The 12,623-nt window shown below is 40.4% G+C and overlaps 1 protein-coding gene across 1 annotated transcript in view; it reads right to left on the bottom strand.

Annotated features, from left to right (window-relative positions):
• Positions 1-9,565, bottom strand: part of LOC132121333 (potassium voltage-gated channel subfamily H member 4-like) — a 38,892-nt gene extending 29,327 nt beyond the window's left edge. The window contains exons 1-2 of the mRNA XM_059530634.1: positions 9,110-9,565; positions 4,389-4,622 (exon numbers count right to left, since the gene is read on the bottom strand). Coding sequence (XP_059386617.1) covers positions 4,389-4,622; positions 9,110-9,185 — 310 coding nt within the window. The 5' untranslated portion in view covers positions 9,186-9,565. The remainder of the gene's footprint in view (positions 1-4,388; positions 4,623-9,109) is intronic.
• Between the last annotated feature and the right edge of the window lie 3,058 nt (positions 9,566-12,623).

The following is a 12,623-nucleotide window of genomic DNA, read 5'->3' as shown; positions in this document are numbered from 1 at the left end:
CTAAGCAAGCCAGAGGCGACAGCGGCAAGGAACCGAAACAGGTGACAAAATGGAGAAAAAAACCTTGGGAGAAACCAGGCTACAGTAATAATCATTACTCAAACAAAAATCATTGTGATTGGCCAAGCAGTGCTTCTTGCAGTTCTCTTTTAGAGGTTAACAGCACTGGATATCACTATATGTGTCATTCTGTTTGACTGTGTTCACGTCGTTCCAGTTGAGAGTGTGGTGTGGGGAGAGACTTTGATTTGAGCAAGGAGCAGGTTTTCTGAGTGTCTGTGTTTTCTTTCTCTCTCTCTGTGTGCATGGTCAGAGCAGGTTGGTCTCTTAGCTGTGTGGGGTGTGAGAAATGGAAAACTTGGAGTTTACGTGGAAGAACACAGTGTTCCCTTTCAGATTCCAATTTGTCAGTCACTGATGTGACATCTCCATTCCCTCCTTCAGGGAACGAGGGTTACATACGTAACCAAGACATTTCACAGTGTTTCGGTTTTCAAACAGATTGTCCACTCACCTGCAGCCTGACTCCAGCGAATCTACAGAAGTAAAGCAGCTTAGAGAATGGATGGATAGTGCATTTATTTTTTGTGCAAAGTTTAAATTATATCTGGAATCTACCAATTTATAATTTCTTGTTTATTTAACTGTTCAGTATTATACTCTAAATTTAACAAAAGGATGTGATTACTGCAGTCCTTGTTTGAGATGATTTTGTGTGACACATTTGTTCGCTGTTATGCAGATGACACTCTGTTTTATATTTCCTCATGACTTGACAAAACTCCTAAGTTTTCCAATTTGTAATAATTTATTAGTGTATTAGCACTCCAGCAGTTTGATAATACATAGAATATCAAAATCAACTGTGGGCAGCAGATCTTTTTCTTATTTAGTGCCCAAACTCTGGAATAACTTTGTTCGGGAGGTAGACAGACTCTGTCAGTTTAAATCTAGAGTAAAGACCCATCTCTTTAAACTGGCTTACACATAACACACTAACACATTTCTAATATTCAAATCCATTAAAGGATTTTTAGGTTGCATTAATTAGGAAAACTGGAACCAGGAACACTTCCCATAACGCACGATCATTGTTAGAAGAATGGCATCTATGATAATATTAGTCTGCTTCTCTCTTATTCCGAGGTCAACGTAGCCACCAGATCCAGTCTGTATCCAGATCAGAGGGTCACTGCAGTCACCGGGATCCAATACGATCCACAGACAGATCCACAGTAAAGACCTTGTCTCCTAGACCAGTGTTTCCCAAACTTTTTTTCTGGGGACCCACATTTTAAAGTCGATAAATCCTTGTGACCCAATAAACATTAGGCCCATATAGTTCATATATCACAAAGAGAATTTATGCATTAACAAAATATGTATGACCATTTTTAAGGTCAGTTAAGCTTCCACTTAACTATTTAAAAGAGATACAGATATTTGACAAAGCACAATTATTTTTTATTTACCTGTTGTTGACAATAAGTAAAATGCAGAGGTGAAATGAGAAAGGAAGAGTTGACAGGGCATCTCATTGTTTTCATATTCTCATCATTACAGTGTACACAATTTATACTTAATGAGACAAAGTGCAAAATAGGGCAGTTAATCATTTATTTTTCTTCCTATCATCAATAAAACCAGACAGAATCAATGCATGCTTTTCATATAACATTCAATGCTTTGCACATCTACCAGAATAATATGAACAAGTTTCTTACTGAAATATTTTTTGAGAACTTTTTTATGCACCCACTGTAATATACACATTTTATAAAGTGCACAGTATGACAGGCTCTCATTTTTTTGTACATGAGGAGAGTGCAACACGCATATCAGGTGCAGCATTCAGTCTATTCCTGTATTTTGTCTTTATTTTTTGAGAACTGAGAACCCAACTTCACATTTGTATGTAGTTGTAAAAGGAATAAGCAACAGTATGCTTGCCTTGCTTAAGACAGGGTATTCAGATGAAATGCTTACCCAAAATGATGATAATGTCATTTTTATGGCTGGTTGCCAAGTGCAGAGCGCAGCTAAAGAAAAAAAAAAAAACGGAAGAAACCGACGAGCTCCCTCGTGCGGCTAATTGGTGAACAACACATTTTTAATCAAGAGTATATAGCAGACTGAAAAATAGTGCTCGACTTGGCGACCCATACAAAATCTCCCGCGACCCACTTGTGGATGACTGTCCTAGACGGCCGCTAGGGACAAGACCACAGGAAACAGATGATTGTTCTGCACAATGTGACTTTGCTGCAGCCTGGAACTGAAATACTGGTTTCGTCTGGTCAGAGGAGAACTGGCCCCCCAACTGAGCCTGGTTTCTCCCAAGTTTTTTTCTCCATTCGGTCACCGATGAAGTTTTGGCTCCTTCCCGCTGTCGCTTCTGGCTTGCTTAGTTGGGGACACTTCATTTCCAGCGATTTCGTCGATTTGGCTTCACAGATACTATTTAAACTAAACTGAGCTGGATGATGACATCACTGAATTCAATGATGAACTGCCTTTTTACATTATTGGCACACTATTTTCCTATTTAATGCTGTTCAGTTGCTTTGTTACAATCTGTATTGTTAAAAGTGCTATATAAATAAAGGTGACTTGACTTGACTTGAATATCAGAGATAACTGATGTTGGAAGGCTAGTAATTTCTTTTTTTTTTATTCTAAAAAAAAACCCCAGAGGTTTTAATTATTGGACCAAAACACTTCCAAACATGAGCTGTTAGAATATAATGTGCTCAAAATCACAACAGTGACATACAGGTGCTGGTCATATATTTAGAATATCATCAAAAAGTTGATTTATTTCTCTAATTCCATTCAAAAAGTGAAACTTGTATATTATATTCATTCATTACACACAGACTGATATATTTCAAATGTTTATTCCTTTTAATTTTGAAATTCAAAGTATCTCAGAAAATTAGAATATTACTTGAGACCAATACAAAGAAAGGATTTTTAGAAATCTTGGCCAACTAAAAAGTATGAAAATGAAAAGTATGAGCATGTACAGCACTCAATACTTAGTTGGGGCTTCTTTTGCCTGAATTACTGCAACAATGCGGTGTGGCATGGAGTCGATCAGTCTGTGGCACTGCTCAGGTGTTATGAGAGCCCAGGCTGCTCTGATAGTGGCCTTCAGCTCTTCTGCATTGTTCAGTCTGGCATATAGCATCTTCCTCTTCCCAATACCCCATAGATTTTCCATGGGGTTAAGGTCAGGCGAGTTTGCTGGCCAATTAATAACAGGGATACCATGGTCCTTAAACCAGGTACTGGTAGCTTTGGCACTGTGAGCAGGTGCCAAGTCCTGTTGGAAAATGAAATCTGCATCTCCATAAAGTTAGTCAGCAGCAGGAAGGATGAAGTGCTCTAAAACGTCCTGGTATATGGCTGCTATGACCTTGGACCTCAGAAAACACAGTGGACCAACACCAGCAGATGACATGACACCGCAAACCATCACTGACTGTGGAAACTTTACACTGGACCTCAAGCAACGTGGATTATGTGCCTCTCCTCTCTTCCTCCAGACTCTGGGACCCTGATTTCCAAAGGAAATGCTAAATTTACTTTCATCAGAGAACATAACTTTGGACCACTCCGCAGCAGTCCAGTCCTTTTTGTCTTTAGATGCTTCTGAGGCTGTCTGTTGTTCAAGAGTGGCATGACACAAGTAATGCGACAGCTGAAACCCATGTCTTGCATACGTCTATGCGTAGTGGTTCTTGAAGCACTGACTCCAGCTGCAGTCCACTCTTTGTGAATCTCGCCCACATTTTTGAATAGGTTTTGTTTTACAATCCTCTCTAGGTTGCGGTTATCCCTGCAGTTATACTGAATTTGGGATTTTCCTTAGTTCTCAGTTATTAACATCATAATTTAAATAAATAAACATTTGAAATATATCAGTCTGTGTGTAATGAATGAATATAATATACAAGTTTCACTTTTTGAATGGAATTGGTGAAATAAATCAACTTTTTGATGCTATTCTAATTATATGACCAGCACCTGTATTGTATATGAGGTAGGGCAGTGGTTCCCAATTCCATTCGATCCCCCAACCCAACCCAGCCCTAGGCACTGCACATTTTGTATGTCCCTCTTACCCTACACACCTCATTTAGATCATGAATTAGAAGAGAGCACTTATTTGTGTCAGATAAAACTGTGCAGAACAGTGGGGAAGTTTTGAGAACTGAGAGCCACTGATGTAAGGGAATTCATTTCTAGGAAATTCCTCACAGTCTACACCAGAATTTTTTTGGGGCCACTGTATTAAATTGGCTGTTAAAGCTGTCCACTTTTCTCAGTTGCTTGCAGTACAAGTAATGTATGATAAAAATCCTAGAGTAGTAGCGTATTATTACCATTCTTCTTGTAGAACTGCACCTCAGCCTGGTACTCTTCCTTGCTCTCCAGTGCTTTCTCCACACTCTGAGTAACCTGCTCACTCGTGCCTGAACCATATAGGAAATGACATCTGCAGTTCTTCTGCATCACCTCTGTTCGTCCAAACCCCGTCAACTCACAGAATCCATCGGAACAATACACAATGGGATAGCCACGGTAACCCTGAGCATTCCCAAGGAGGAAGTTGCTGTCTGTGGGACAGAAGAGAGATCAGAATTATTAAAATTGTGAAAGACATTCTAAAGCCAGTTGTAAGTATTGTGTTTTGTGCAGTAATGTTGCTGTACTGATTCATAATTTCCAAATCACTGCCCACACTTTGCAGTTTCAAAACTTGAATATGTCTCATGACGTATTTGCGGTTTTGGTTTAAACATTTCAGTGCACAGTTAAATATACTGTAAGTTGCTTCATTTTGTACACTCTAAAAAATGCTGGGTTATTTCAACCCAACTTTGGGTCAAATGTGGACTAACCCAACCAATGGGTTAAATTTTAACATAGAATTTTTAAAAGTTGGGATGGTCCAAATTTGACACAAAGTTGGGTTGAAATAACCCAGCATTTTTTTGATATACAAAACACATGTATACACTGCACCAAAGATGAATTATGTGGTAAATTATAGCTACCCTAATCCAAAATAATTTAGGAGTGTTATAGAATTCTATTGGATATTTTTGGTACATAGGTTCTTCAGTATGAAGAGTCAAGTGGACAGTCAACAGAGACAAGTTCTAGCTTCTTTTCTCTGACATAATAGTTTATAGCTTGTCATGTGATAACATATGAGATTAGAAGACACAACTAAAGATTTGTTAAATCACCTTCTCTTTGTGAAAGGACAGCTTGACCCATATATCTGATGCATTCACTTTGAAAATGAAAAGTTTAGTAGGGTCTGGGTAGCGGAGGATATTAGGGTAGGGACACAAACTGGCCGTGGTTTTCAATCCTGGTTTTGAGGGCCCACATTTTGTGAGCTTTTTCTAAAAAACTCAGTTCATGGAGCGCTCTCCTAACGAACCAGAATTGAAAATCCATGTTGCTGTTGTATGTGGTTAACTTGTGTTCACACCTTAAGTAGAAATATAATTTGTCTACTGTAGTTTACATTGTTGCCATTCGGTTGCTTACAGACAGTAGTGACTGATTTTCAAGTATTCCTTACTTATTAAAAAAAACTTCACAGAGGTGCTGCAATCCCTACAAAGCTTATGATTCCTCAAACTGCAGTGGCCCAATCTCTCGACTTTGAAGTGAGTAGGGAAATGATGAATGCAAACTTCAAGGTAATGATATCTCAGGCGAGAAGTAGGCAATTGGGCTGTCATCATGTTGAGAGATTGAGTAGATGTGTTGTATACAGTACATTTCCTTCTTTTCCTTCCAGAAATTTAGCATCTGTTGTTGTTGTTGTTCTTCTCAACAGATCTTCTTCATTTAGTGGCAGATTGAGCACTGCTTCCAGTGGTAAGGTGTCTACAGCAGGGCAAATGAGTGATGCAGGTTTGCTAAAATTATTATTCACATCTGTCCTGCCTTCAGTGCCTTGACATTTTGGGATCACTTAATCTTTTTAAATATATACATTTGTATATATTTAAATGGATACAAAGTGGGCCAGCAATATGTGTCCTCCTTACAAGAAAATTGTATAATTACAAATAAAATTATAATATATATAAAATATATATTCCCCTCAGTGTGAATCTACAATTTTCATAGTTATGAAAATAAAGAAAACTCTTTGAATGAGAAGGTGTATCCAAACTTTTGGTCTGTATACTGTATAAATATATATATATATATATTGTGACGAGTCAGCTGCCTCCTCCCTGATTGTCACCGGCACCCCGTCCTAAATCGCCGCCCTTCACCAGGCTCCCGACTGGAGTGGGTGTGTGAGAGGAGGGGCGCTGGACGAGTCAGGGCTGGAGGCGTGTGATGGGGCACACCTGAAGGAAATGGAGCCTCATCACCGCCGCTGTTTAAAAGCCCAACGCGCCTCTCCTCGGGAGACCGGTCTCTTCCCCGTGCATGCACACTGGTGTCCTCGTGGGTCCAGGAAGGGTGCGTTTGAGGGACTCCCGCGCCACCATAGACGTGAGCTGCCGCCGGACCCGCGATCCGGATGGGAGCCGTACCCGTTTACACGGCCGTCGGGCCAGGATGCCGGGCCGTCCATCCTCTGCCAGCGCCACGGGCAACGAGAGTGATGCGGCCGCTAGAGGAAGCCGCCGCCCCTCGCGCCCCGGACCGAAGAGGGGAGCGCGTGCGGCCGCCGGACTCCGCCCCTTACCTGGACCCTTCCTCCATGAACACTGCCCGACCCACACGAACCCCGCAGCACGACGAGGACACCAGATTCCCTGTTTATTTTGGACACTCTTCCCCTTTGGCCACTTTTATCCCGTTTTATTTGATTTTTGTGTTAATAAAAGCCTCTCCGAGGCCTGACGCCACGCCCACTGCGTCTGTCTTGTGCTCCTCCCGCCACAATATATATATGTATTCTTTGCATTAAGTACAGTCAAAATAATATTTGTTTAGATATTAGTGAGCAACCTTAGTTAGAAATGAAAATCTAAATGTCAAAGGGCTTACTACCTTTCATGATGAGGGAGTCCTTTGATGTCTAGTTATAATCACTACTAGGGTCATATTGCATCAACCAAAATAATTTTCTAGTAAAACTGTGTGACAACTAGCCCTGATACACATTATATGGGCTTACAAAATGAAAGGTTATAAACAATATAAGTACAATTATCAGCATTTAACTGTAATCAATCATAGTAAATCATGTTTTCTGCATAGATATTCTAAAGTTCTTTCAGTAAATCACCCGCTGGTACCAAAAGCTCAGTTTCATCAATGCGACTACTGCACATGAAAGCTTATCACTGCAACTACTGCACAGGAAAGCTGGTCTCTACGGCAACAAGAGGGCAGCTATTTTGGGTTGTGAGTACACTGGTGCTCTGTTACCCAGAAGCATCTGCGAGGAAAGATCTTGTCTCTCAGAGGAGAAGTTAACATCACTGCATTTGTGATGTGGTTACTCATACTCAGAATTAGTGCTCTGCATTTAACCCATCCTAAGGGCACACAAACAGCAGTGAACACACACCTGGAGCAGTAGGTAGCCATGTATGCTGCAGCACCCAGGGAGCAGTTGGGGGTTCAGTGCTTTGCTCAAGAGCACATCAGTCATGGGATTGAAGGCAGGGGAGAGCACTGTACATTCACCCCCCTCAAACCCTGTCAGCATGAGAGTCAAACCTGCACACACACACATATATATATATATATATATATATATATATATATATATATATATATACATACACAAACACACACACAGATGGGAGGTCTGTATTCTAGTTTTTGTATTTGTATGGCTGCCTTTGTTTTGTGTATTAGTATGAATTCTGTTCAGTAAGAATATTGTTTTTAAATTTCTTGAGATTCATGTCATGTTGAATTGTGTGAAACTGTGTTTTGCTTGATGATTTTATTTTAGTATGTGTTGTGACGTCATTAGATATTTAAATGGAATATAGTGCAATTCAGTTCTTGGTTTTATTATTATGAGTGAGAATTATAAGTGGTTAACCAGCCTTTAAACTATAGTGGCTTGTGAAGGTTATTGTTATGTCAAGGTAAAAGGATTACATGAACACAAACAGCTTTGCCACTTTGTCACTTTTCCCATGACACACACACACACACACACACACACACACACACTTACCTCAAAGACTTACAGTATGCCATGAGAGCACTATTGCTACAACAAAACAAGACATTTATCTCCCATGATAAAACAGGAACAAACACACAAGTGTATGTGGTGTCTGTGCACTACATGTATTAACCTGCAGGACAGGATACAGCACACATATACATATTTACATTGTACAGTAATCAGTATAATGTATAATAGCAGTACAGAAATACAGTACAGATGTAAACGTACCCTAACATTGTTGATTAATTTATGACAACTATTTAACACGGTTAATTATTTTAACTTTGAAGCTTATGATATACCTTAATTTAGCTGTAGAATAAACAGTAAAATCACTAATTGATCCAGCGATCCCACAAAATTGTAAAAATGTAATCAATATATTTTATCAGAAAATGCTACAAGTAAATTTACTTATTCTTTGGTTAGCTGTAAGTTAATAAATATGGTGAAAATATGGTTCATGCAATCTCTTGGGACAGAAATCATGACTGTGGTATTGTTAGCATCATGCTGTATGAGCTAGGATAATATTGGAAAATATTTATGAATGAATTTTCAATGCACATATTAGGTAAGTGACATTTTAAAGCGCACAGTCTCATCAGATGTACTTAATGTGCTTTCATGCTACCATGGTAGTATCAAACCCAGATGTGTTATAATTCATGTAGCTGCTATAAACATGTCTATAGTATAACTGGCTTGTTTAGCAATACTCTATAACAGAAAGTTTGTTCAAGACAGAGTTTTCAAGGAATTTGTTTGGGACTAGCCATTATTTTTGTGCATATATTTAGTGCTGGTGATTCTACAGAAAGGAAAAAAACTTCACCTTCAGGCTACCTTGAAAACTGCACATTTTTATCTTAAGAGTTCTTTCTCATGTGGATTTGGTGTGTGTGCATTTGTGCCAGTACTTACGAGTGCCATCGAAGCGAGTAGCAATAGTGTCCAGGAAGGTGTTCTGGGGTGCCAGCAGCCCCTTCATCACTGGCATGATGCCAGGTTTCCAGAGTCAGCAGATGTTTAGGGAAAAGCCTGTATGAACCATCAGTCCTCACTACATCCCAGTGAAAAGGTGGCCAGGCAAAATGTGAGGAACATGTATTCTAAAAGAGTGAACGTCCCCCAAAAGATGATTCCTCACTGTATACTTCCTCAGCCAGTGGATGTATGTCGACGAAACAAACAAATCCCCTTCCTTGTCAGTGCATACAGTGAAACCAAATTCCACTCTTTTATATTTTCTGATAAGTCTGTCTCAGCTATGTACACCTTCATGATAGAGGAGAAACCTCAAGATGTGCAGAATGGCGTGGATTTGTTGTTGTTCTGTAACACGCTGTGGCAGAGCAAACGAGACAGTTACATTTGTCTTCACCCTCCTTCCCTGGCTCTTTCTCTCTTTATCCACACCCATTATTCATTCCCTCCAGTTCTTATCAGCCAATGAGAGTACACACACACACACACACACACACACACACATTCTTGAAAGAAATCAGTTACACATATGCATGTTCACATATACTCGCACTCAGAAAAAAGGTATAAAAGCTGTCACTATTTATAAATGCATGAATTATCGTTTATAGATTTGACATTGCGAGCATGGATTATGATGGAAAAATTCTAACTGACCCTCTGATGTCACATGGACTACTTTGATGATGGTTTTCTTACCTTTCTGGACATGGACAGTATACCGTACACACAGTTTCAATGGAGGGACTGGGGGGTTTGGGGGTGGGTAAGGCGGTGCCACCCCTGGCCACCACGTAGACACGCCCCTGCTTGCAGACAGACTCAGAAAACTCTTTATTAGTACATAATAAAAAAATCTCTTTACTGTTTCCCCCTGACACATTTATGGTAATTAATTTTCCTGATGAACTGTGGCAAGCTTAAGGCTATTCCATGCACACACCATACATCCTGCTGGCAGGACACTATACACTAGAGTCACTCTTGACAGTCGCGGTAGCATGGTCTTGTGGTTTCCACCAGTGCAGCATTTTTTTTGATAAATAACTGATGGATGTCTAAAATATAAAAATAAAGATAAGCCTTAAACAGGCCCAAGGTCTGGCCCGTATCTGAACTATGAATGCAGGACTCTAGCATGTTAACACAGAGGCATGCACACAGAACACGGTCTAAATCCGGACTGGAAATCTAATGCAATGTTCTAATGCAGAGGGAACTAGAGGCAGGGAGTAGCGGAATTTAACAGTTATCTCGTTGAGACCTCGATAATCAATAGCCGTTTTTCCACTGTCGAGCTTAAACCGGGCGTGCTAGTGCGTGCCAGGGCCAGTCACGTTTCCACTGTCACTTCTGGGGCTTGATCGTGCCTCCTCGGGGCTTCCTCGGGGCCAACGGTCAGTGTTTTTTGGCCCGACGAAAACCTTGGGCCAAAGCGGGCCAGCTGGGGCTAGAGGAGGGGTTATGAACAAAGGCTGAGTTTCTCTGCATCTGGAGAGCTCAGCGTTACAGATCATTTCAGAAATATAACAGCTTTAACACCAGTAGTATTAAAGACTTATTGATATCAAAATAAGTTGATATCAAAACTCACTCTTAGTCAGCAGCGAGTGTTTGAAATAACTTGATCCAATGTGGATTATGATCACCATACAAGGCAGAAATAATTAAAAGCGATGTAAAAGACTATGCACGATAAACATTAACATTACCATAGTAAACATGGTAAATGCAACCACTTGGAGAAATCAGACGTCAACTTCTTATTCTCTATCACAATTGTGTTTTTATTTAGTAACATATTGTATCTGCCATAAGTCTCATCTCAAGAGTTTAGCTCCGCATAGAATATGTCATCAAAATAAAATAATGATTTTTGTTCGGGTGCTTTTAAAAAATAGAGAGTCAGCGCTGCAGATCATAACAAAAAGGGGGGGGGTAGAGGGCTGAATGAAGCCCTTAGCCAGTTCTTCTTTGATATACTGAACCATGGCCTTGGATTCGGGTTGTGACAGAGGGTATATACGGGTGTCGCTGTTGGACAGTGTTTTCTCTACTTCCTGTTGGCCTTCTGTAGCAAATTGTAGCTCCGTGTAGCTGTTTTTATTTTATTTTTTTCTCTAGAATCTTTATCTTACTATTACTCTCTGTTTTTTAAAGTGGTAAAATATAACTTAACTCACACCATATTTCTGATATTATCGATCAATCTTATCAGATTAACTTTGATCGTTCACTTTTATTTTATTTCCGTGAGTGCAGTACACCTGCAAAGCGTTAGCACTCGTTAGCTTGTCATTAGCGTTTTCATTCGAACCTATCGCTGTTTTCTTTTCTCCTCTCCCTCGCTCCAGTTTTTCACAAGTTCATCAAACAACCGCAGTAAGAATTTTCATCAAGCACGGTGAGTAATGGCTTCTCCTATCATTGTTTCTTGCACCTCTTGCCACATGTACAGTTTATCTATCTCTGTCGCTGATGAGGGATTCACATGTGATAAATGCAGGGAAATAGTTAGGCTGACAGAGAAGATTTCAGAATTAGAGACACGCATCCAAACTTTAATTGAGGACAGTAAAAATGTTAGGGCTCTAGATACGGCTTTGGATGCGTCTAGCTCAGGGATTCCTGTACATTGTTCGGTTCCGGAAACAGAGCCCCAGCAGCAGGGCAACTGGGTGACGGTGAGGCAGCGTAGTCGTGGGTCAAAACACCGCTCTTCTGTTCCGATCAAAACATTAAACAGGTTCTCCCCACTCAGTGATGCACCCACTGAGAAACCTGATGAAAGTGCTCTAGTTATTGGTGATTCTATTGTACGGAACGTGAATATAGAGACACCAGCCACCATAGTCAAATGTTTACCGGGAGCCAGAGCGCCTGACATCTTGGCAAATTTAAAAGTGCTGGCTAATGCTAAACGTAAATACAGTAAGATTGTTATTCATGCCGGCGCTAATGATGTTCGACTTCGCCAGTCGGAGATCACTAAAAATAACATTAAAGAGGTGTGTGAACTTGCAAGCACGATGTCAGACACTGTAATATGCTCTGGTCCCCTCCCTGCTTACCGTGGTGATGAGATGCATAGCAGATTGTCATCACTCAATGGCTGGATGTCTAAGTGGTGCCCACAGAATAACATAGGTTTCATAGACAATTGGACGAGCTTTTGGGGCAGACCTGACCTGTTTAAAAGAGATGGTCTTCATCCCTCCTGGGGTGGCGCCACTCTTCTCTCTAGAAATATGGCAAATAGTCTTAGTGTTTATACTTGACTAACTGGGGCCCAGGTCAGGAAGCAGACAGACTGGCTAAACCGACCGTCTGCTAGCTGCCTCCCGTCACAGAGGTCAGTTAATTCTCAGCACATAGAGACTGTTTCACCTAGATATCACACTATAGAGACTGTGTCTGTTCCCCGAACTAGAAAATACAAAAAACGTCCAAA

The sequence above is a fragment of the Carassius carassius genome, chromosome 39, assembly GCF_963082965.1.
Source record: "Carassius carassius chromosome 39, fCarCar2.1, whole genome shotgun sequence".
Lineage (NCBI taxonomy): Eukaryota > Metazoa > Chordata > Actinopteri > Cypriniformes > Cyprinidae > Carassius > Carassius carassius.
The sequence above is the reverse complement of the archived record's forward strand: the minus strand, read 5'-3'. Positions and strand labels throughout refer to the sequence as shown.